This window comes from Phyllostomus discolor, chromosome 1, assembly GCF_004126475.2.
Source record: "Phyllostomus discolor isolate MPI-MPIP mPhyDis1 chromosome 1, mPhyDis1.pri.v3, whole genome shotgun sequence".
Classification (NCBI taxonomy): Eukaryota; Metazoa; Chordata; class Mammalia; order Chiroptera; family Phyllostomidae; genus Phyllostomus; species Phyllostomus discolor.
The window spans coordinates 65,689,354-65,716,057 of record NC_040903.2 but is presented as its reverse complement, the minus strand read 5'-3'; the positions used below and the strand labels follow the sequence as shown (position 1 = coordinate 65,716,057).

General features: G+C 41.3%; 1 protein-coding gene and 1 long non-coding RNA gene across 13 annotated transcripts in view; one reads left to right on the top strand and one right to left on the bottom strand.

Annotated features, from left to right (window-relative positions):
- FRMD4A (FERM domain containing 4A) overlaps window positions 1-4,078 on the top strand; it is a 584,868-nt gene extending 580,790 nt beyond the window's left edge. For 9 of the 12 annotated variants that reach the window (XM_036023926.1, XM_036023890.1, XM_036023900.1 and 6 more), the window contains one exon: window positions 848-4,078. In XM_036023926.1, the coding sequence (XP_035879819.1) occupies window positions 848-950 (103 nt within the window). In that variant the 3' untranslated portion in view covers window positions 951-4,078. The remainder of the gene's footprint in view (window positions 1-847) is intronic. The other 3 variants (XM_036023893.1, XM_036023909.1, XM_028505600.2) reach the window with 1 other exon arrangement.
- A 3,931-nt stretch (window positions 4,079-8,009) lies between these two features.
- Window positions 8,010-9,499, bottom strand: LOC118500169. Its single transcript, XR_004902715.1, has 2 exons — window positions 9,117-9,499; window positions 8,010-8,904 (listed from the first exon to the last, which is right to left on the bottom strand). It is a non-coding gene; the product is annotated as an uncharacterized LOC118500169 (long non-coding RNA).
- Between the last annotated feature and the right edge of the window lie 17,205 nt (window positions 9,500-26,704).

The following is a 26,704-nucleotide window of genomic DNA, read 5'->3' as shown; positions in this document are numbered from 1 at the left end:
GGAAGAGAGGGTAAAAGAGAGGGAAAGAAACATCCATCCTGCGTATGTCCTGACTGGGGACCAAACCTGCAACCCAGGCATGTGCCCTGACCAGGAATCGAACCGATGGCCTTTTGCTTTGTAGAATGATGCCCAACCTACTGAACCACACCAGTCAGGGCGAGACTTTTTAAAGTCTTTTATTTTCTATATACTTTCCTGTATATTTTCAATGTACCTTTTTAATAATCACAACACTTATTTAAAATAGTCAGCACTGATCCAAAGTTTTTAAAAACTGAATTCAAAATATGACTTCAGTTTCACTATGGGAAAACCTGACATTTTAAATATACTTCTGGGACATAATAAAAATCTGGTGAAATTTGGTGAAATCTGGTCAGCCCCAGGGCCCCAGGAAGGACAACCTAAAGCAACTGTTCAGTGGAAAAGGAATCCTCAGGGATCCAGCCCAAGGGGTTCTGTGCCACTGGGGCACAGGGGAGCTCCAAAAGCTCCCCAGAGTCAAACACACTGCAGACCAATTACACCAGCACCTCTGGAGTGTGGCCCACAACTGAGTATTTTTGAGATTTCCCAAGTGATTCCAGCATGCAGCCCAGCTGCATAAGTGTTAGCTCCACTCCCCTCCTTTCAGAGATGTTGAAGGTTTAGGTCCTCTTTACATGGATTTTTTCAGTCCATGAAAGCTTTCTATCTACTCAGCACTGCATCAGGCCTAGTTCCTTGTGGCCAGGGAAAACTGCTGACCGGTATGAAACCCTACATAAGTAAGCATGCACTTCTGGATGCAGGCAGGTAAATGCCATTCCCAACTAACCACCTTCTCTCCTTGGATTCTCTGTAGGAGCTACAGTGATAGCTGTTTCCTGGATTCCTCCCTCTATCCAGAACTAGCTGACGTCCAGTGGTGCGGGCAGGAGAAAGCCAAGCCCGGGACCCTCGTGTGAGCCAGCGGCCTCAATCTGACCGCATCAATGCCATTCTGAGATCACCTCACTGCCTCTCATTTGCCTTACCCAGACGCACTGTCACCCTGCACCAGCTTCGACCCTCGGCACTTTTCTTCTCCTGTCTCCGCATCCCCTCACACTCAAAAACCTGACTGAGGAGACATTCTGCAAGGTTCCGGTCCCACTGTGTGTCCCCTGGCTCTCTTGCCTACAGACAGCCAGGCACCTATCCTCAATGGCACCTTGGTGGCTTCCCCCTGCCATGACAGCCCCTTGGCCAGGAACCGTCAGGGAAGCTGGCTGGCATCACATTCCTGTGGACAAGTAGCATGTACAGAAAACAGGAAAGGAGACTTACATACAGGGTGACCCAGAAAGACTTTTAAGCTGTGGCCAGCCTGCCACCTGGAGGCCAACCCAGCACTTCAAGAAGAGGAAGCCTGGTGGGAATGTCTAGTTGACACCTGACATATTCCTTGGTGGGGAGGGGGAGGTAATGAAGAATGAAAAAGGAAGCTTAACATGTCAGAGATACATCAGAGGATCACAATCAGTTCTATGCTGCCAAAGATTTAAAAAATTAAAAAATAAAAACAAATAAGAGGGGCCAAGAGGAAGACATTCTTTGTGCAATGAAATACCCTTCAAATTCTAAACTGCTACAACACACACGTCAGAGTCAACCATTTGTAAATTGTTTCCCCTCTCTACCCCTCCCCCTTAACACTCACCTTCTCTGTCAGTGGAGAGCCTGAGAACTGAGCTGATGTGCTGCTGGTAACGTCGGCGGGGCCTTGGCTGGCATGGCTGGCTCGGAGCTGACACGGAGCTCTGCGAGTCTGGACGTGAAGTGGAGCAGACCTGTGGGGAGCAGCAGAGTGTACTGTTAGCCTGTCTGTGCCCAGGACACAAAGCTGCTTTCCTTTTGGGGTTTGTAGGAAATGCAAGGTGGTGATGCCAAAAGTGGTTCTCTCAGTAAAACAACCAGTAAAAACTGCATCCTGTTTTTTCGCACAAGGTGTTTCATTTTATTTTTTATGGGAAACCAAGGGAAAAGCACATTGCAATTCATTCCAATGTTTAACTGTTGTGGCTCATTTTATGTTTGTTAGCACTTGTGTGACAAAGAGCTCAGATCCGACTTTGGTTACCAATGTGTCACTTACTCAACCCAACTATGCCCTTCGGTAGAAAGATTTTACTCACGTGTCTACTAGGCAAAGCAGGGTCGAAAACAATGCCAGCTCCCAGGGGGCCCATATGCTCACAGCAGCGTCAGCCACCTTGACGTACCACATTTGTCTGCAGGTACCAATAGAAGAAAGAAGAGCAAAAATAAGGTGGGGGAGCTGCACGTTTACATGTGTTTAAGCTGTGCTTAATACACAACTGGAAAGCCATCAATCTTCAAAAGGCCTCAGAACTACTTTTATAATAATAACAAGTGCACACTCTTAGTTGGGTTATTCAAAATGGCACAAACACGGTCTCCACAGAGGTGGTATGCTGTGCTTATTAGCGCAAGTGGGGAGGGGCGGGGGGATATTTTTTTCTCACTTGTAATGACTTCCTAAGGGAAAAGCATTGGACAGCCAGAGACAGGAGCTGGGGTAGGGGTAGTTTCGTGGGAAAGCAGGACTGAAGTTAGCTTTAGCATAAAGAGAAAAATCTTTGTTATTTAAGTATGTGTAATCCAAGAATAACAATAGACTCCACCAGACCAGGAGGGCATGGATGAGCACTACACAAAATAACTAACCATGGTGTGCCCTCTGCTGCAGCTGGCCAAGCACGTGGACTCAGCAGGCTGGGACCGTCTGGACCCTTCAGGACCTGGTCTGTGAGGCTCTGCCTGAGGCCAGGTTGGTAATACCAGCTTGTGGAAGGGATTAATATTCCCAGAACACTTTAGGGGTGAACCTGGAAGGATAAATAAAACTGGTTTTACTGTTATTAAGTGGTTCTGAGGATTGATTTGGGGTGGGGGGGGGCTGTGTTTTTGTTGCTGTTATTTCGATGGTAAAAGTACAAACAGCAGGTTTCTTCCCTTCTCAATTTGGAAACATTATACATGCAGTCAATTTTCTTTCTCCCAAAAGCTGACATGTGGATAATCAAACTGAGCTATGTGCCAACAGGAAAGGTCAAAAGGGAAAGGTTACACCAGAAAAGGTGATAAGGTTACACAACCAGTACAGGAGTTTGACATCAAGACTGAAGTCAATCAGGTCAAGGGTTCAGCCCAACTGGGTTACAAGGAATGAGAGATGAAAATTCTTTCTCAACACCTGGGTTATGGATTCCAGGAGTGGAATGGAGTGGAGTGCGAGGGGGATTGCAGTTCAGACAAACATCACAATAGTCTGGTAGTAAAGACGGAGATTAAGTAAAACAGGTTTTACTGTTTAGCTGCGTTCAGTTACTACAAAGTGTACATAAAGTATTAGTCCTTGGAGACTGACATAATTAAGGAATAAGCAATGTGGTGGGAAACGATACAGTTATTGTACACAAGCATTTGCAAGCTCTTTATAGGTCCCTGTTTCTTTAAAACAGCAAGATGAACCATGAAGCCCCTGGTCTGATATCAAGTCCCTATTGGATTCTGTGGATACGTGTAAAAATGGCCTGTTTAGCCAGAAGACTGGTGAAAACACATCAGACTTTGTTGTTAGACAGGTGGGGTTTTTTATTTTATTATATGGAGGTGAATGTTGGAGAAGTTAAAATTCCACTTTGTTTTCATTCAGTATTAGTTTAGTTCTAAATATAGCAAACCCCATCCTGGTGCTATCAGATGACCAGTTACTGCTTAGTTAACTAGGTGTAAAGTTTTTCATATACATTAACGTCAACAGTTTATTACACGTTGTGTAAAATAGACACTAGTTTAATAATGGGGGAAAAGGATTAGGTTGCTCCTGAAACTGACTGTAGAGCATGTAAAATGATTTTACTGGATTCTGTTCAACTGTAATCAATGAGAAGATGTACGTTGTAGACAAAATTGCAGAATTAAAAAAATCTGCTTTTAATTTATTCTTTTTGTATTAAGAATTTGTATAGTACCTTTACATTTTGCAAAACAGTGTTGTCAACACTTATTAAAGCATTTTCAAAATGAAGAGATCTCAGTTGCTTCTTGGAGATTTTGTTTGTTTCTAAGTGATAAATGCTTAAGCATGCTCTGGAAATCTGTAACTCGGGTGCTTGTGTCCTTGCCAGGCTCATTTTTTAAAGTAAATCTGTAGATGCTCTTCTTTTTATTAAATTTCTTTAAAATTTTATTTTTTAATTACAGTTTGCATGCAACATTATTTTGTAGTAGTTTTAGGTGTACAGCATGGTGGTTAGACAAACTACCTATACTTTACAAAGTGATCCCCTGGACATTTTGGGTACCCACAATGTGGCTGACTCTCCCCTCTGTGCTCTACATCCCTGTGACCACGTTGTAATCACCAACCCATACTTCTTGATCCCTTCTCTTTTCTCGCCCAGCCCCTCCTCTGCCTGCCCCTGTGGTGCCCATCAGTCTGTTCTCTGTATCTGCAAGTCTGTTTCTATTTTTTTTTTGTTTATTTTGTTCTTAGATTCCCATGTAAGTGAAATCATATGGTGTCTGTCTGACTTATTTCACTTAGCATAGTACCCTCTAGGTCCACCCATGCTGTTGCAAATGGTAAGATTTTATTCTTTTTTATGACCGAATATTATTATACATGTATACTATAGCTTTTATATCCACTTGTCTATTGTGCAGATACTATTCTTATTCCCTTGCCTGACGTTGTAGACAAAAAGCTCAGTTCATCTAGGAGATGCTAATTCTTACTCTATTTTCATTACTCAGACAGATAATACATTCTCAATTGTGTACTTCTCCTACTCCACATAAGGCTGTGAGATTAGAGATCAAATCCTTCTCAGGGTGCTATTTTAGGATTTGTATTGCTCTTCATCACCACCAGTTACCTATGTGTGCCAGGCATGGGTAGTGTTCCCACAGAACAGCCCTGGGGAAGAAACACTGAGGAGGGGCCCTGGGCTCTGGAGGCCAACCTTAGTCTGTCTCCCTGTGGTCCCTGGTTCTGTGTAGGATACACTGGGCCAATCAGGGAGACAGGCAGGATGCTCAAGGTCTTTACCTCCACTGCTGTCCACCCCTGTGCTCACACCACAGCTCTAACTCTGCAAGTATGAAAAGTCCCATATTCGTGGGCAAAAAGGTAACTGGCTGACTTCAGAAGAGACGTGCTATAATTGAATCCCCACCTCCTAACCTAAGCTGACATACATCTTATCACTAGCAGGAAACTAGAATCTCACAGCTAAGAATGTCCCTGGATAGAAGAGCCTTCCCCAGATGGAAAGCCCTGCTGAAGCATCTGCCACCATGGCAGGCTAACCCCTGCCAAAAACGAGAGCAATCCACTGAGAATGCAAAGCATGTATGGAAGTGAGCCCATTAAGACAGCACTTTATATTTCCTAAAGCCTCTTGGGAAAGCAACCAGGGCCCCTGTATCTCAAGATAATCTACACACATTTCAAACAAACAGGGATCTTCTACAAGTCTTTAAAAGTAAGTATGTCACAGCTCAGAAAATAAATCTAGCATCACTCATTAAGTTCTATCACATGATAGCAATTTATACAGAGCAGGATGGGACTTTCCATTTCTTCCCCACCCCTTCCTACCTTTCACCCCCCGGCCACTGCTCCCTTACAAAGTGCCAACAAGGCAATTCCAGTTATCTTGGTTATTAGAGAACACAAAAGAAACCACCAAAGCCTAAAAGGATGCATTAGATACAGCCAGGCCTTTTCTTTCTCTCACAAAATCAGGTCAAGAAAACTCAAGACATAAAAATTCTCTCTAAAAAGAGGGGCATCAGAAAACCATAGACGAGGGCTAGCAAGCAGGCACTGGTCTGTAGTTGAAGTCATTCATTGCATGTTCTGTGCTACGTCCAGTCTTCAGAAGCTTCCGGTCTGAAGTATTAGACAGAACAGGTACATGGCCACAGCATAGAAAGAGGTCAGTTCACCAGCATGAAACAGAAGGAAAGGATTAAAATGAGTCCCAGGGGTAAGAGATCAACAAGTGTGTAAACAGGAGCTCTCACTGATTCCTCATTCAAGGAGGTGGCTGGCCAAAGAGATGGCAGAGAAAAGCCGAAAGAACCTTCAGAGCTACAGCCTCTGTGGCCTGGGACAAGGCCATGCCTCCAGCACGTCAATATCTATTCAGGCAAGAGCTGGGGGGCCTGGATTGCAATTCAGGAGTACGAACAGTGAGCGGATTACTTGATACAGCTCACTCATTTATAGTTGCCCCCAAGATTTTTTTTATCTGAAACTTTTTTCCTCTTCATAAGTCCCATCACATTAGAATTATCCTTTTATTTCTCATTAATTCATCCATTTTTTAGCAAACTCACTCCAATCATGCTTTCATTCCCCCTGTTCTACCAAAACTACTCTTGTCAAGGTCAAGGATGACCCCCACAAGGCCAAACTCCACCTGTTTTCACTTTGTGTGACAGCCTATCCCTCTTAAGAGCTTCCTTCATTGTAACATCTCCTTGAACTCCAGGTTTTCCTCCTTTGAGTACAGGACTCCTTTCCAGTCCCCTTGGGAGTTTTTCTTCATCTCCTGACCTCTTAGCAGTGGAATGACCCAGGGCTCAGTTCTTGGGCTCCTTCTCTCCTTTATCCACAGTCGCTCTTCTGGTAGCTCTCATGTCATCTCGTGGTTTTAAAGGTCATCTCTGTGCTGATGGCAGCTACACTCATCCCTACATCCCAGATCTCCTCTCTGGAACCTGTACTTCCTACCACCTAGTCCCCACACAGATGTCTGACATGCTAATGCATCCGGAACTGAATCTGACCCTCCGTCACGGCTGCTGTATTAAAGATCTCCCTCAGCCCTGCTATGGGCAGCTCCAGCCTTCCAGTGCCTGGGCCAAAAATCCTGGACTCATCCATGATCGCTTTCTGTCTCTCACACCTCACGTCTGTGGTGAAACAAATGAATGTAAAATCCCTGCATTTAAAAAATTTAAGTGATATTTGGGGGTGCAGGGTGGATGCTGGAGAAAAGAAAAGGTAAGTTATATAAGGTGTATACAATGATAAGAACGCAGGGACAAGTGGAAGATTTTGCCTCAGACAAGCGGGAGGAATACCTTTTCCTCCAAGTCAGGCAAGGAAAGCTGCCTGCAGGAGTGGAAGTGCAAACAGGCCTTAAGCTTGCTCTAGGCTCACCCTGCCATGAGAACAGATAGGTGAAACCACTCTCCAGGTGAGAGGGGCAAGAGGTGGTCGGGTCAGGATGGAGCGGAGTCAGGAGGACTAGGTTATACAACAGAGCAGCCCGAGGGGAAATAAAGATGGAGGATGTCCTCCAGGCCTCACTTAGGGCCGAGCTGCCACTGGACACTTGGTGGCTGTGAATTCCCTCCTGGCACTTACTAGCCATGGCCTGGGAGGAGACTGATGGAATGACACAGGTTTAGGTTTTATGGTGTGGTGTGGCAGAGGGACAAAAGGGTAGAGAGTGGAGGTCCTGGTGAGAGTGACTGAAATGATGACAATGACTTCTAGATGGACTAGAGAGAAAGTGAAGCCAGAAGGTGCTGACAAAGCATCAAACAAAGGAATGAACAGGACAACTCGAAGAGACAGAAACAGCAGAGTTGAAATAAAGGAGTGAGGGAGCAAGGGCAGGGCTTCATGACCGGACAGTAGGTAAATACTTGTTTTCCCACAACCTTGGCTATCCCTGTGTGGAGTGAACCACGCAACCTAATAACTGAAAAGTGGAAAAGTCCCTCTGTCACAGTGACACATGCTAGTGAATGTCAATCTGAGCTTGGGGTTGCTGGGGTGAGCAGCTGGGTCTCATTCGCTTTGTGCAGGAGCTGTGAATCTGGCTGCCTATTTCACTGAAGACCAAACCCACACCAATTATTTTAACAGAGATTTCAAAAACAAAAATTGTTAACCAGATTGTGAAGAGGTGACAGCGGGAAAGGAGGACAGTGGGATGTCACAGAGATAATAAGCACAGGAAGCAGCTACTGCTCTGAGGAATGGGAAACAAAGGCAAGGGGTTATTAGGAAGTAGAAGCTTGTAGGTGGCAGCCCGAGGAGCTGGGAGTCAGACCTGAGGAATGGATGCTGCTCTGCTGGCACCTGTGCCCTGGGACGTCAGCAGGACCCTAGAGCCAGGTTCAAACTTCCATAGCCGGGGCACTGTCTGACAGTACTGTGATCTTTGAGTGCAACGACAAAACTGTACAAGTGTGGAAAACGTTGAAGTGGCACCAATTCCTCCTCCAGGAAGTAGCTGTTGGCAGTGGGCTGCAGAACCAAGGCTGTAGCATCGCTATTAGGGACAAAGCTAACACAGAGCAGCAGATTCCATCTTCCTTCCTCTGGTTCCAATCTCTCACATGCTTACTACTGGTAGAACCACCTCACAAAACGCCAGCCAGCAAAGGAGAAATGTGGCCTGCCTGCAGTCTCATCACCAAGCAGAGCATGGAAGGTGCAGTGGGAGCTGAGAGCGAACAACTTCACAACCAGCACCTACCGACCAGCAGTCTAGCTGGTGTTTCACCTGAGTGATGGGTGGTCAACTCACTAGTGGTTCCCACGTTCCCTAGTCAAAACACAAACTCAACAGCTCTAAAATCTGCTATTATATAAAGGAGAGGACAATTTCCAAAGTTTAGATTAAAACACCTTTTTTACAAGGACAAAAAACACATGTACTATTCTGGCCCATATTAGTGTCATGTGAGTCACTGTCTTAGAAAGAAGTGTGGTATTAACAAATCAAAGCATATCAAGACACTTCCCCCAAATGATAAAATTGCAATTATGTATTTTCTCATATATCTTTTATATTCATGATAGATAGTAAGAAAACAGTTTTCGCCCTGGCTGGCGTAGCTCAGTGGATTGAGTGCGGGCTGGGAACCAAAGTGTCCCAGGTTCGATTCCCAGCCAGGGTACATTCCTGGGTTGCAGGCCATAACCCCCAGCAACCGCACATTGATGTTTCTCTCTCTCTCTCTCTCTCTCCCCCTCCCTCCCTCCCTTCCCTCTCTAAAAATAAATAAATAAAATCTTAAAAAAAAAAAAAGAAAACAGTTTACTTCACTCACAGCCATTTTTTACTCTAAGGGAAATTTGAAAATAACACCTAAAAAGTGCATGGCATATGGTAAGGGCTCAGGTATTGAATGAATAAATGAATAAATGAATGAGTTTACTCCAGACTATGTAAAACACTGATCGTAAAGTCCTCCCAGAGGATATTCAGTCATCAGCAGCAAATGCAAGGTCTCTGTTTCTATCACAAAAATCAAACTCTTCCTTAATTAAAATCTCATTACTCCTATTAGCTTCCCTTTGCTCTCCCAGATTTGCCACTGTTATAGAAGGAGAGGGCTATAATTTTTTTACTGCTCTCCAGTGTTATCTTCAAACAAAATACTTTGAAATCTATTTTCCTAACAATTCTTCCAAATATATATATGTGTGTGTGTTTGTGTATATGTCTATACACATATATATTTGCTTAGCATGTTTAAAATTGTTTAATTTTCAAGGTCATTCGCTTTTATTTGTGTGTTTGTTATTAAATACAGGCACCATTCGATGTGTCAATTTCAAACGTTGTCTCAAGTTCACAGGAATCATCTACAGTGGTATCTAATGACATTCCTAGAACTGTAGACAACATTATTACCATGGAATGCAGTCATTGGGTCCTAAGGATTTAACTAGATGCTGTTTACTGAAACTGAGCTTCATCAAATCCTTCCCCATTCCACTGTGGTTTCCCACATTTCAATACATTGCTCATTCTTGTCACCAAACCTGACTTGTATCTTTTAAACTATTAAATTAAATATTAACTTTCCCTGATTTTTGAGGTGACCCTTCTCTCCTGCTATCCTTTTAATACAGGAGAACACACCCTCTGGGCCTTTTAGCACCTTATGTGATTAAAGAGTTTGTAAATGTTCACACTTTTTGAAATATGTCATTTTCTTCTTAATATTTTTTCTCTACTCCAAAAAGCTGTTGCTATTTCTTTTAATTATTTGGGAGAAATGATTAAGCCTTCTCTTCTACTTTTGTCACATACCTATTTATGGTAGAGTTCCTGGGTTTGCTTAAATTTCTTTTTCAATCTGCTTTTGAGGAAAGATATTATTTGCCTTTTATTAGGAATTTTGAGCTTTTCTGAAGTGTAGACTTCTCTACACATTATCCTCTCTTTCCCAGAGTAGCTTTCCAAACAGAAGACTTAAAATAGAGAAAAATAGGGGTCATCAGCTGAGCTCTTCCCAAATCTCTCCTCTACCAGAAATGCCTCAGTGGCCACACAGGTCCTTTCTCCCTCCCCGCTTTCCTATCTTCCTGAAGCTAATCCACCCCTGCTCTGGAGTGCGCCCACCTCTGCCTGCTTGGGGGGCTCGCTCTGCCATTCTCCTTTCTCCTCCAACTTCATCCTTTTTTTATTCCTCCATCAGCTCTTACTCTTTAACATATAAATATGCTCACATCTTAAAACAAAATATTTCACCTTAAAATAAAAAGCCCTAGCAATCTATCTCCCTCTAACGATTACCACATGTCTCTTCTCAGCCAAATGTTTGGGAAGAGACACCCTCCGTTGCTGTCTTCTCTTTCTCAAGCCCTACTCACTCTTCACTCACTGCCCGCCGTCCTGCTGGCACACACCTCCAGTCATCCAGCTGCCATAGCCAACGGCATTTGCAGCTTTCCTGCCCTCCCCACAACATTCGACTGTGTGTAGGAAATTATGTACGGAGCGCCTACCAGCCTGGCACTGAAGTAGCTGCTGCTGTAACAGAAATGAAAGGCAGATGTGATCCCTCACAGGGCTCAACGGGTCAGGCATTCCTGAAAATACTCAGGTTTGTTTACTGCCACTGCTCACCTTTACAGGCTTCACTTAAATGCTACTTAAATCTCCCTATTCTCCAAGTCCCCTTTTTCTCTTATACATAACCTTTCAAAGCAATCACTTCTATACTCAAGGCTTCAATTACTTATATACTCTAATGACAATACAATTTTTCAATGTTTTCATTTAACAGTTTTATTTTACACTGGATGCCTCATTTACTAAAACCAGACTCCAAGTTGCTTTACAAAAGCAATAACCAAAAAATGTGATATTCTTAGCATATCAACTGTAAGAAATAACTTTCCCTAGTAACATTTTATTGGTCTGATGAGAGGAGGAGGACTCAGGCTGGGGAAAGGCGTGAAGGAAACTTCGGGGTGCTGCTAGAAATGTTCTATATTTAGATCGTGTTTTGCGTCTTAATACAGACTACACATATCAAGAATCATTGAGCTCTGCAATTAAGATTAGTGCACTTCACACACTACACTGTTTTATAAAGGAGGTGTTAGGGTGAATACTTGTGATAGAGGCCTATGATCCTTTAAGAAAAAGTCTGCCGACACCAGACTTAAACTTCAAATAATATCTTTAAACTGTCCCTTTTTTTAGGATAATTCAAATCAACATTATGCAGATACCAAAGTAACAAGGAGATTCACAGGACAGCTTAGAAAATCACTCAGTTAAAGTAACTAAGAATTTCATAAAACTCTAACACAGGGGTGGCAGCCTTCTTTAGCCTTGAGCTGCACTATGGGCTTAATGACACAGATCACACATTAAGATTTTATTTGGTCTTGAGTGCTAATTTTTTAAAATTTGGTGCTAATATTTTAAAAATAGGAGTGTCCACTTAAAATAAAAACCGCCAAGATTTGGCTGCTCAGACAAAGAAAGAAAGATGGAGCAATGCTGGAAGCACACTCCTACAAGGAAATGAGCTGCAGTGACACCAACACCACCAGCCTCGGCACGGGCTGACACGTCACTCTGTGCCGGCACCGCCCGCTTTCCTCACCAGGGGTGCTGAGTGGAAATGAATACTGCTGCTGGGAGTGCCTGCGGGAAAAGTGGGAACACAAAACACAGGTGTTCCTCGACTCACAGCTCACTTGTTACCTGGCTGTCCAGGGCATGCTAGTCCACAACCTCAGGTGTAAGCAGTGGCCTCTAGGACAATGGCAGAAAAGAACCAGAGCATCTAAGGGCCAGAAGGACCAGGAAGGGCATGGGTAACTCGAAGCTTGCTGACATCACGTCGTAGGGACCTCCCCCATCTCTTCCAGAGTGGCCCTATTCCTACCTCGGGTAATTCTGCCTGGCAAAGAGATTCTTCGGACTATTTTTGCAACCTCTGTGAGCCTATATTTATTTCAAAATTAAATGTTAAATAAAAGCATTTCCTTACACTGATTAGAACTCTGTCTTCCTTTCTGTAAATCAGTCTGTAACCACATACTGTATGACAAGTTTAATCCCTCTTCCATCAGAAAGCTCTTCCATTATCTACAACTCTCTTGCCCAGGTCCCTGCCAAGAGTCTCATTTCTCAAGGACTCACTTGTCCTATAGAGCAGGGGGGTCCCCAACCTCCAGGGACAGCAGAATGGTACTGGTGGTCAGGGCCTGTTAGGAACCAGGCTGAACAGCAGGAGGCGAGCTTGAGCGTAATGTGCTTGAATAATCCCGAAACCATTTCCCCAACCCCAGTCTATGGAAAAATTGTCTTCCATGAAACTTGTCCCTGGTGCCAAAAAGGATGGGGACTGCTGCTATAGAGCATTCATTCAATCAGCAAACATTCACTGAGCACCCACCATGAGTATAGGACGTTCTAGATTCTGGGGGTGTAGCAGTGAACTGTGTTCTTGCCTTGTGGAACCAACACTAAATTATTACACCTAATGATGTATCAAGCTGTTATCAGACTTCCCAATGGCCTTATATTACTAATTTTATCACACAGCCCACTAAATTCCCAAATTCTTCTTATACATTGCTCAGATGTATGTTCAAACAACTAGGTTATTGGATCCCAATTTCTTTATTTGCTAAATACTGTATTTTTAGAATCTGCCCTTTTCTTCAGTCCGTCAAGAACTTCTTGTATAACAGTTTTTTTTCTACCTCTTAGCACCCACCATATACATTCTACTATCTTGTCTATAAATCTGATAAATATACCTCTCTGTATAATCATCTGAACAGGTCACTAAGAACCTGTGGTGCATGTCACTAGCACGCATCCAAGCAGACATGGATTCGTTACTCAGTGCTCTACGGCTTTCCTCACTCAACAAATCATGCATCACCTAACTGTACTGTTGTGTCTACATTTGTCCATAAAGACATTATTTGGTTTAGGCCAAATACCTTCCCAAAGTTCAGATATGGTACATTCACCAATTTTCCCCAATAATCTTGGAGGGAAATTTTTTTTTTTAACACGGACACTCCCTATTCACCATGTAGAGACAACAGTGTGGGAACTGCCTAAGGGAGTGTATGTGTGTGTGTGTGTGTGTGTGTGTGTAAGCTGGATGGAAGGGGCAAAGGAGCAAAAATTAGGATAACTGTAATAGCATAAACAATAAAATATTAAATTTTTTTAAATGAGAAGGTAACAGTTAAAAGGGATGAACTACTGAAGGAGAACAGGTCAATATGTAGCTTCCAATATAAACCAGAAAGCTTTAAAAATAAGTATTAGGTATACTTTTAAAAAGAAAGTCAGTTTATGAGGTACCATTTTTTTTTTAAAAAATGTACTTTAATCAAGACAATTTATATAATTATATGAATTTTCTATACACTGTACTTTGAACAGGGTATAGCTGAACACTAACAAATTTTCACTGGAAACTGTTTTCTATTGTTAAAGCCAAATAACTTTTCCTACTAAAAGTTTTTCTGCCTTCAATACATTCACTAGTAGTTTTTTAAAAAATGGAAATGTTCTAAAATTTCCATAACTATATTAGAACTCTATAAATTCTATCATTTATACAGAAAACCAGGTTAAAATCATTTTTAAAATGCTAATATATGTGAATAAAGCATAAAGCATAACATAAATTAACATTCAGCACTTGGAATGGAAATACAAACAAAAAGATAATTCATGAATATGGTAATGATTGCTCTCTGGCACAAAATCTGAAAGCATTTTACGCATTTTAAGTGAATTTTCAACTTTAAGTTAACTTCTAGAGTATCATCTTCCAGCTTCAGAATGAACATTCAGCAAAAGTCATTATACAGCCACAGCCTGGGATTCTTGACAATTTGGCAAAAGCTAAGAATACAGTTGATTTTTTTTTCTCACTAAGCAGAAAAATTTAACCTGTAACAAATGTACACAAGTTCATGCAAGGCATGTGTAATACAATTAAGAAAATAAACTAAAAGCACTTCAGGCCTATTCATGTAGAGAAATGCTGTTTTACGCTACTTAAAAATTATGTTCATTAAAACCAAATCTTTACTAACTTACACCTTTTATCCTAGTAGATATTAAATCTACCTAGAAAGTAACAAAATGAGATTTACTGCAAAATACTCTAAATTTGCTGCTCTTCATAAACTCCCACAGCAAACACAATAGTCTTATTTCAATTCTAAGGGAACTAGAAGTACCACCCTTCACCCTGTCTTGCAACATATATAAAACTCAAAAGGCTTTATGAGAGTTGACCCCCCAAAAACCAGAATTATCTTCTGGTGGGTGGGCCCCTTGCAGTACAAGCTTCACCCCCAAGTGAGTGTTCTAGGAGCCCATCTGTATCAGTGTACCAGCGATGGTGTGAGAGGCTGTGTTTGGCTTCAGTGAATATTTTTTGAAGACTCTTTCAACGTGTTTGCCCATTTCATGATGGGGGATTTATGAGCGCACCTGCCCACACTGTGCTGAGTGAGGGCTCAGCAGTTTCTGATCAACGACAGCATGACCCTTGTGCCCCACCCTCCCTATTCACCTGATCTCACCCCAAGCAATTTTTTTTGTTTCCCCAATGAGAAAAGTCCTCAAAGGGAAACACTTTACTGATGTGGAAGAGGTGAAACAAACAAATAAACAAAAAATGGCAGAAGCACTAAAAGGCATCAAAATTGATGAGTTCAAAATCTGTTTTGAGCAGTGCAAAAAAAAAAAAGGCTCGATAGGTGTATTGCATCAAATGGAGTACTTTGAAGGTGACTGAAGTTTAAACTTGTAAGAATAACTACACATTTTTATAAATAAATTCTGGGCATTTTTTGGTCTCTCCTTGTATTTTATTCACTGCAGATGTCTTAACACAAGTATTTATTATAAGAAGTGGACTTATATCCTATGATGCTATATCTTATTTGCCACGGTTCTTTTGCTGTCAAAATGTCCAGTTTTGGAACTGGAGAATGTTAACCTCCAGAGAAATGTCTTCCCTCCATGCTGCTTACCTGAATGTATTTCCACTCTTGTTTCACCATTCAAAACATGTGCAAAATCTTGGAGAACATCTTTTCCCTACCAGCTCTGAATGGATAGTGATACAAGTGCGCCAAGGGGCATTTCCAATGGCCACCTGAAGATAAGCATCATTAGCCTAAAAAGAAAGATTAAGAAGAGATAAGAAAATCAGAAATGTTATGTTGACCTAAATTTTTATTTCAAGTATTTCACAGCTCTTTATAGTGTAAATTTCATTCCCTTATCCAAACAAAAGAAATTAAAATATGGGATGACTGACTGCCCTGCCCAGGCCACAAATGTCCATGGAAAAAGAGAAACCAAAGCTAACCTTGTGAGTAAAAAAAACATTCCTTGGCAGCCTTTGTGCACTGAATATTACTGCATTTTGATCTGGAATTACCAGGCAGGTGATTAGATGTACTGCCAGAAACTCTCATTTGGATCCGCTTCCTACCTAGTCTTCCTCACCGGTGGTCACACAGAACACAGAGGCTGACTAGTTCCCCACAGTCCAACCTGACCGGTGCCCACTCCCTGCACAGCAGTCAGACCAGCGGGGGCTCTGCACACTGGGGCTACTATATAGGCCCACGGCGGGGGTGTAAACAGAGAATAAATATGTGCCCTTGAGTCAAAGAGCTCAAGGATGGGATTGGTTCACTAGGGCCCTCCAAACCTCCTACCTGCCAAGAACCTTAAAATAAAAGCTATAAAACATAAAGACAGAAACCAATAAAGGCAAATGGTTCTTTTCCTAAACCAAGCCTGGCAACTTGTGAGAAGGGAAAAGAGGATGAAAAACAAAACAGAGAGTAAGGAAATTCTAAAAGACCCTGAGGGTTTCAGAGAAGCCTGTATAGCCAGGCCTCAAAGAGATTTTAATTAAAAAAAAAACAACAAAAGTCAAACACCATAAATAGCTCTACTCATTTTTTTAAAGCTTAATTTCTAAAGGGCATATATACATTTTTATCACTGATCCCCATGTGTGTACATTTTAACACTAGGTATTAACTGAGAAAATTTCCAATATTTAGATTTCCTAAATGTCCAAAGAAAACTGTACAAACAGGTTATTAAAGTTTCTTGGTTCTTTGTGCAGTTTATACAACATAAACTTTCACCTGATTCTCATATATGAGAATGAGAAATGTAACAAGAGTAAACGCAGGTGACCTGAGTTCTTTTGTAGCGATGGTGGCCTTACCCATCCATTCCAATGCTGTCCTTGGTAAGCAGCATGCAACTAACAGAATCCATCTCAGAATAAAATTTATATCCATAAAAACAAAAACATCTTCTTTGATAAAACTAACTGGTTCCCATACAGGGAGTAAAAACAATACTTTGGCCTCATCTGCCTGAGGCTCTGATCAAGGAGACCACCCAGTCACCCAGGAAGGCCAGCGGTCCCTTCTGAGCACAGACACGCAGAGCCCAGGAAGAAGCAATGGCGTTCCCGCCGTGCTGTCGGAGCCCTGACCACTGACCGGGAACTGCCACACGGGAACTGCCGCACAGAGACTCTCCACTGCCACTCTCCCGGGAGGCACAGCCAGCAGAAGCCCCGCTCCTCACCCTCGGCTTATGGCCTACCAAGCAGCGTCCCATTTCCCGTCTCCACCACTGGTGCATCAGGCCCTTCTCTTCTCCTTCCACTCCACCAACCAACAACCCTCCACTCTCCCCTTTCTAAACTCGACCCCAGCTGCGCTTGGGCACCAGAGCCCTTCCCCCACGCCACCGCCTCCCAGGGCCCACTTGGGAGGGAGCAAGTGCAAGTCTTCCCCAACAAGGGGCCTGCTGCTGCTGCGGTCCTGAAATGGGAGAGATGAGCGCTGGCGGGCTGACATGGAACACGTTCTCATAGAAACAAGTATAAAGGGCGGTCAGATTCCACTCTGTCATTAGTACAACTGTGCAGCTATATTCTGAGTAGTAGGTACTTAGAGCTACATAAACATTGTTTCTATGGGAAAATTTGTTCTAAGCCATAAACACCAATTTATAAATTTTGAAATTGAGTCCCATTCATGAAATGAACATTACCTATACCAAGTTTATGATCTAAAGAATCTTTACATCTACTTTAAAATAAATAAAAAATACAGTGTGGTCTGGAAGTTTAATACTGAATGCCCAACAATAAAGCCGACAATACATTAAAAAAAGTTTTTTTTTAACCACTAATTCATTTCACATTGATTCTTAAATCTCCTACATAAAACACTACTGCACTAAATGAACATACTATGCACACACCCTAAATAGGCTGATACTCATCCTTCCAGTGCGCGGCAGAGAGCATACTTTCACACAGTTTCTCCATAACATGAGTTTAATAGTATCTGTTATGAATTCTTTAATATCAGCAGAAAACTTCTGGAAAAGGATAAAAGCATAACTAATTTTGGAAGCTACTGTGTGTAGTTACAGACTGCATTTATTCTGATTTTATATATTCTATTTTTAAAAATCAGTTAATAAAACAGTTTTTTGAGAAAACTCACCCTTTTCCGAAGCTTTCTGAAAAGGGGTCTGAGACAGGCTTCAGCCTGTTTCTAAGTAGCACTGGTCAGCTTACCTGCACAGGTTACCTGCACACTGCGTCTGCCACATGATCTTCTCTGGCTTTCAATTGTTCAGCCCAAACACCTAGAAGGAACTGTGGAAAGAAGGGGTAAATTTAGACTACAGTGCCACCCAGTGGTTGAACAACTTTAAAAGTTTCCTAACACAAAAAACAGTATAATTGTCATCTTTAGAGTAAATATCTCAACTAATTACAATATCATCTACTAATATTTAATTAATGAACTATATCTGCTTATTCTGTTATGTATGTTTCCAAGTAGTGCCTTCAGCAATGCATAAAAATCCCTATTCTATATTCCTAGCTTAAAGATAATCCATTTCCCCCTAAAAATAATTACCAAATTATTTAAATATTGGATAGAAATACTTTTACTCATTTCTATTACATATTGTAAAATTCACTCCACCTAGTTTATCAGCCATAATACCATATGTGCTGTGATAATTACTCAAGATAACATTTGGACTATTTTTGCAGTAGAAAAATAATCCAATTAAAAATTACCACCAAAGGGCCTAACTAAAGAAGAAGGAAAGAAAAAAAGATCCAGAAGTAAAAGGAACTATGACCCATACCCTCCCCCAACCCTCCCCCACCCCAGAAAACTACCTCGATGCCTTGGGTTTACCTGTACAAAGAGCACCTAGAGGCAGATAAACAGGGAAGACTGAGGAGAACATAGCCTCCAGTGGCATGGCCTGTGCAATCCTATTTAAGGAGAGGCTACAACTCTAAGAGAAAACTAGTTCATAACTAGTCCCCATGCCCTACCTAGTTCCATATCATTTCCTCAACAGACTCAGAATCTGGGTGACTGATATGCTATGCTTAAACTGTAAATGCAAGTAAAAGCATTTACTGCATTTAAATCATGTGATCTGAACACAAATAAGTTGTAAATAAATGCTGAAATAAATCTGGGATTTGCACACACTCTAAGAAAACTATTTACTAAAGATAGAAAGCTGAGAAGGAAGATGGAATGGGCCTAACATAACAAGAATAAGCAGCTGTCTGAGGAGCTGAGAGAATGAAGTCTCTGAAAGGTTACTCATGTGCTTGCTCTTTTCACTGCCAATGTCCTCCTTCCTCCTTCCTTTCCTTACTGTCATCACCCCTCATAAAAGCTTCTAGAACTCTCCCCTCACTGCACTACTTCTTAGTGTTTAAAAAAAAGTAGAGCTCTCCAAACTCCTTGTTCATTCCATTGCTGTAATTCTTTTCTTTGTGTTTACTTTAGTAAGTCAGCTTTAAAAAAGTGTCTGAGGAACATAAATATACAGTCTTCAATTAACTTCTACATCCAAGTACAGAGAAATATCATAAACAGTGCACATGCCAGAAATGCTTATTGAGCTTTCCCTTCCCAGTCTTTAACTATTGACAATCCAAAAATATAAAACCAACCCAAACGTCTTCCTTTCTTAAACTAACAGCACATACCTTACAGAAGTTGGTGGTGATGTCCATGTCTATGATCATCACCTTTCCCTAAAGACTCCCCCAAAGCCTGAGGAAGAATAATGCTCCTGCTCGTCAGTGAAGAGCAACAACTAAATAGATACGTTATCAACACCAGTCTAAATGTGGCTCTTTATTATACAAACTAATTGCCATTTAAAAACCTGATGGAATTTCTAGATAAACATTTTTTAAAACACCGATTTGCCATTTAAATTGTCAAAGCATGTTATCTTTATGGATCAAAAGACAGGAGAGAGGGCAAGGGGAGTGGCTGCTAATGCACATGAGATTTCTTCTCAGGGGAATGAAACTGTTCTAAAATTAGGTTGTGGTGATAACTGTACCACCTCATGCATATACTAAAAAGCACTGAATTGTGTGTACACTTCAAATTAGTAAAGTTTATGGTATGCAAATTTCTTTTTTTTTAATTTTTAAGATTTTATTTATTTAATTTTTAGAGAGGGAAGGGAGGGAGAAAGAGAGAGAGAGAGAAACATCAATGTGCAGCTGCTGGGGGCCTTGGCCTGCAACCCAGGCATGTGCCCTGACTGGGAATCGAACCTGCGATGCTTTGGTTTGCAGCCCGCGCTCAATCCATTGAGCTACGCCAGTCAGAGCTCACATTTCTTAATAAAGCTATTAAAGAAAAGGAAAATTTAAAAAAAAGCCCAGAAGTGGTTTCTCACACCAGTTATTCCAGTAAAATGTAGGATCCACAGGTAGGTCTTGGGGTTGGGGGTACAATTAAAAGGAACCCTCCTCAACTATGATGTCTGCATGTGCAAGAGCTAGGAATGAAAGGAAAAAGAAAACTAACAGTTTACATTTTATTAAGTATTAAGAGCTTTAATTAAGCCCTATTGTTTGCTATTTACATGATACAACATTGCTCTTAACTGAGATTACAAATATCAGCTCACATTCCACACACTGGCAAAAATTAGAAAGCAAAAGACTGGCCAGTGTTGAAAGGAATGAAGGGATGTAAGACACACCCTTGTGGGGTACAGACTGCTACGCCATTCTGAAGAGCAACTCAGCAGTACTTAGACAAGTTAAAGTATACACACCCAGCAACCCCTCTCCTGAGTCCGGAGGGGTGATGTACAAGATTATTCACCACAGAGCTGTTTGTGGGGATAGGGAGCTGAAGTGACCTAGTTGTCTGTCATTACAGGACTGAGGGTGGGGAACAAAAGTCAAAGGCAATGAGTACCACAGGGTATGAGCTATTACTTAGCAGTTAAAAGAAAAGATTTAGCTGTACATAAGGCATCAAAGATGGATATTAAAAACATAGTTCAAAGTATAAAAAGGAAAAGCAAAAAAAACAGGAAGAAGAATTTCACAGTACAATGCTATTATAGAAATTAAAAACATTCACACAAAACACTGCTGGTTTTAGAAGACCACCAACAAATAAAACAATGTATATCAAATATATTAGAATGACTGCTTTTGAAGGCAGGAAGTAGGGGAATGTGAACAGAGAATGAGGAAAAAAAGAGTGAATAAATAAAAGCATGGAATGAAAGAAGGGCATTTGTAATGACCAAGGATGACAGTGTTCTCAGAACTGAGCAAACTGATGAACTCAACCATTTGCTGCAGGGAATGAGAGGTGTGACGGGGGATGAGGTAAACTAAGTGTAGCAATTACCTCTAACTCTTCAACTGTGGTGTTTTTTTAATGAAATTTCAAATCATTCTGTGTGTCTTCCTCTCCTAGTTCCTGATCACCCAAAAGTTCGTTCAGTTACTGCTGTTCGATCTTATCCAAAGCTGTTTTCAGATCATTCCTCAATCCCTGAGAAAGATGAAAATGAAACGTAGTATGAAATTTCACCGAGGTTTGACTTAATTTTTCACTACTAAGTACAATTCATCTGACAACCAGTGGAGATGGAGGAGTCAGCAAACGCCATCCCTGCTCCTCCCAGGACTGAACACCATCACAGCTGAACGACAGACCCACCGTCACTGAGAACCAGCTGCAGACTGCCCTGCACTCCCTAAACATCCGTAAATGCCAACAGCATAAAACTAGTATCTCATCTATATCCCAGGCTATCACCATGTTTCTAACAGCGGCAAATTCCACATTCTATTCATATCCAGCTTGTGACCATTTAATAAAATGGAAGCCTTGAAGCTGAATCCTTACCGTACACCATTTACAAAAGTTAACTCAAAATGGATCCATGATGTAAATATAAGAGCTGAAATGATAAAACTCTTAGAAGAAAACATAGGGAGGGGGACAGCTCATGACATTGGATTTGGGAATGCTTTCTTCTTTACAACACCAAATCACAAACAACAACAAAAATAGGTAAGTGGGACCTCATCAAAATTAAAAAACATTTATGCCTCAAAGACACCATCAACAGAGTGAAAACATAACCTACGGAAAGGGAGAAAATATTTGTAAATCGTATGTGGGATAAAGATTGATATCCAAAATACACAGAAACTCCAACTTGGGAACAAAAAACAACCAATGTGATTAAAAATGGGCAAAGGACCTGAAGACTTGCAAAGGGTCAATAAGCAAATGAAAAGATGCTCAACTGTCACTAGTAAGTAAGGACATGCAAATTACACAATAAAGTATCACTTCACACCCATTAGAATGGCTATTATCAAAACCAAACCAAAACAACAACAAAAACACCCCAGAAAATAAGTGGTGGCTAGGATGAGGAGAAATGAAGGTGTTACTGCAGAAAACTGTTGGCAAAACTTAGAAAGCACTGAGATACATTGTAATTAAAATGTCAAAATTTAAAGACAAGGAGAGACTCTTCAAGCCATCAGCAGGTTTTCTGGCAGGAACTTTGCAGGCCAGAAGGAAGGAGCACAACATACTGCAAGTACTGAAAGAAAAAACTTCCAGGAAAGAACAGCACTCTGTCTGGCAAAGTTATAATTCAGAATTGAAGAAGAGGTTAAGAGTGTTCCAGACAAGCAAAAGCTAAAGGAGTACATCACCAATAAACTGTACTTCCAAGAAATGTTAAGGGACTTTTTTAAGCTGAAAAGAAAAGGTGCTGATTAGTAACAAGGAAACAATATGAAAGTACAAATCTCTCTGGTAAATATAAAGGCAGTGAATTAGCCAATCATGTATGAAGGTAGTATGAAGGTTAAGACAAAAGTAGTAAAAATAATATAACTGCACTAATTAACTAAGGGATACACAAGACAAAAAGATGTAAAATGTGACATCAAAAACAAAACATGGGCTGGGTCAAGTAAAAATTTAGAGGTTTAGAATGTGTTCAAAGTTAAACTGTAATCAACTTAAAATAGACTGTTGCAGTTGTAAAATATGCACGTTACTAATATGTGATGTACAACATGGTGACTATAGTTAATACTGTATAGCATACTAGAAGGTGCTGAGAGTAACTTGTTTTAATTTTCACCCAAGGATATATGAATATATTAATATGGGGAGGGGAGAAACATCCATGTGGGAGACAAACATCAATGGTTGCCTCCTGCACGCACCCCTACCTACAGGGGACTGAACCTGCAACCTAGATATATGCCTGACCAGGGATCAAACCCACAACCCACAACCTTTTGGTGTATGCTGTTCGGCGGAACAATGCTCCAACCAACTGTGCCACTCGGCCAGGGAAGCTTTCTGTTTTGAAGGAGGTGGTTTCTTTTGCTCTGCAGAAGCTTTTTAATTTGATAGAGTCCCATTCATTTATTTTTGCCTGTACTTGCTGTTAAGTCTATAGTCCCTAATTTGGAGGCTTGTTACTATCTAAAGCTCTTGTTCCACTGATGACTTTGCTTAACTAAAGACGATGCCGTATTTTATTAGTAATTTTAATAGTACTTCAGTACCACTCCTCTCAGGTATTTAGCACTCATAGTCCAAAGCTCATTCACTCAGGCAATGGCCACCAATGGATGTTAAGACAGGAAAGGTTGACGGTGGACAATGGAAAGACCAGGCTGCTAATCAGACCCACTGATCAAGCCTGGCATCAAGAAAACATTATGTTTTATATTATATACTGTGTGAACATTTTATCCTGTGTGATACGTGTAGACAGTACACGCCAATACAGCATTCCTGCCAAAAAGGTCAATATGAATCTAATCAAACATTCAGGTCTACCTTCAAGTTTACCAGAAATGAAGGTAATAGAGGAATAAGGTAAATAACACCACCGAGAAACAATCAAACACTAAACTTTTACAAAACTACCCCTAGTTTCCCCAACAAGTTAATGGCATCCAAAAGGGGTAGATCTAGGAGAATAAAGATGTTTATAGTTACAAGAAACCAGGAGTTAAAATAAACAGATGAAAGGACTGTGACTGTGTTCTGTGTGGGGCTGATTTAAAAAAATCAACTGTAAAGATTTCTATGTGTATATTTTAATTCAATTGCAGATATTTGAATATGAAAGGAGTATTTGATGATATTAAGGACCTAATTTTAATTCTGTTATGTGTCATTTTGTTTATATAAAAACATGTTCAGAGGATCCAAGATGGAGGCATAGGTGGTTGCTCTGTACCTCCTCGCACAACCAAAACTAAGGACAACAAGAACTTACAAACAAAAACCAACCAGAACAGACAGAAATGAACCCAACGGAAGTCTGAATACCAAACATCCAGTCTGGTAAGGAGGGGTGGAATCGGAGGCCTATGGAGCGGGGTCGAGGGGTACTGGCAGGAAAAATCGGTGATTGGCAGACGCACTTGTGCAGGGCACAGACCACAGCCCGCAGCAGACGGACCGGTGGCAAACCCTGGGTGTGGAGGCAACCAGCAGACCCAGTGAGGCGCACAAGGCAGCTGGCTGTCCACAGCCGCACATTCGCCAGCAGAACTTAGGGAAAATGGGCAGTACAACACAGATTGTGCATCCCAGGGACCCAGCGCCAGGAAACAAAGCCTGAAGGCACCGATTAAAAACACCTGTGGAAGTTGAGGCTGGGAGATTCTCTCAGCCTTAAAGGAGGCTCCTTGGAGAAACCCACAGAGCCCAAGAGAGTGCACAGGCCCACCCGCCTGGGAGCCAGCACCAGAGGGGACCAATTTGCTTGTGGGAAGCGGCAGGGGGACTGGAGTCCTGGTGAGAGCAGAGCAGACACCATTGTTTCCTCCCGGACCCCACCCCACATACAACGTCACAACCCAGTGACTGAGGTGCCCCGCCCTGGTGAACACCTAAGGCTCCACCTCTCATATGTAACAGGCGTGACCAGACCAAAGGAAAAAATAAAATAAAATAAAAAAGATCGCTCAAACAGAGTTAAAAGCCCCAGAGCCAATTTTTTTAAGCGACTGAGAAATAGCCAACCTATCAGATGCACAGTTCAAAGCACTGGTGATCAGGATGCTCACAGAATTGGTGGACTTTGGTCATAAATTAGATGAAAAAATGCAGATTACAATAAGTGAAATGAAGAAAAATGCACACAGAATCAATAATGATGGAAAGAAAACTGGGTTTCAAATCAATGGAAGGGACCAGAAGGAGGAAAGGAACAACCAAACAGAAATGAAGAAACAAGAATTCAAAAAAATGAGGAGACGCTTAGGGATCTCCAGGGCACCTTTAAACGTTCTAATATCCAAATTATAGGGGTACCAGAAGGGGAAGAGGAAACACAAGTGGAAAAGTTATTTGAACAAATAATAAAGGAGAACTTCCCCAATCTGGCAAGGGAAATAGACTTCCAGGAAGTCCAAGAAGCTCAGAGAGTCCCAAAGAGGTTGGACCCAAGGAGGAACACGCCAAGGCACATCATAATTACATTACCCAAGATAAACATGAAGAAGAGAATTCTAGAAGCAGCAAGAGATAAGGGGACAGTTACCTACAAAGGAGTTCCTATCATAATGTCAGCTGATTTCTCAAAAGAGACCTTGCAGGCAAGAAGGGGCTGGAAAGAAGTATTCCAAATCATGAAAGGCAAGGACCTACATCTAAGAATACTCTACCCAGCAAAGCTTTCATTTAGAATGGAAGGGGAAATAAAGTGCTTCTCAGATAAGTCCAAGTTAAAGGAGTTCATCATCACCAAGCCCTTATTATATGAAATGTTAAAGGGACTTATCTAAGAAAAAGAGAATAAAAAATATGAACAGTACAAAAAGACATCAAACTCACAGTTAGTAACAAGCACACCTAAAACAAAAGCAAATTAAGTAAACAAAGAGAACAAGAGCGGAACCACAGAAATGGAGATCACATGGAGGGTTAGCAACAGGGAAGTGGGAGGAGGAGAGAGGGGGAAAAGATATAGAGAATAAGTAGCATAGGCAATAGGTAGAAAATAGGGGGAGGGCAGGAATGGTGTGGGAAATGTAGACGTGAAAGAACTTATGACACATGGACATGAACTAAAGGGGGGAATGTGGGTGGGTAGGGGTGGGCAGGGGGGAGGGGAGTGAAGTGGGAGAATGGGACAACTGTAATAGCATAATCAATAAAATATATTAAAGATTTTGTAATAAAAAGGTGTTATTTATGTCAAAAAAACATGTTCATATTTTCTAGAGTTACATATGTGTTACGTGAAGAGTAGACAGGAGCTCATTATACAATTACATTTTCAGGTATGTTTAAAACTTTCATAACAAAATTTATTAAAAGTTCATACATTAACTCAGTAAACATCTACCACACACCCAGCACAGCTTTCCAGATGTAACGAAGATATACCTGGGCTAAGGAACTGATGCTATTATCTGAATATCAAAACTACCCTGAGAAAGGTGGGGACAAATCACATGAATCTCATGGTAGAGGTGAGACACGTTAAGAATTAGAAGGGTGACAATCCCATAACTTGGTCTCATGTGTGACAGAGGCAGGGCTAGAACTCTGATCCTTAAGTCCTTTGTATTGTCTAGTATTCCAAGCTACAGTTCTTCACTCCCAAAATATTATTTTAGCATCATAAATTGTTCCCTTGATGATGTAGCAGGTAATTGTCACATTTTAAATAAATAAGCTGACAAACACATATGATGTCCTCTCAGAAAGAACAGATATGAGAGGAAGAGAAAATATTTCTTCCCCTCAGGAAGAAAGTAAAGGACACAGCAAGCCAGAATCCATGAATTCATCTATAACTAGTATCTTTAACTTCATGTCTCAATTTCATTGAACACACTGGACAAGATTTTAAGCCTAGAAGATCAATTCTCAAAACGGGGTTCATGGACTTGTAGGAATTTCTTAGACCACATCAAAATTACAACTAAATTATAGAACCACCATCATTGAGATCCACCT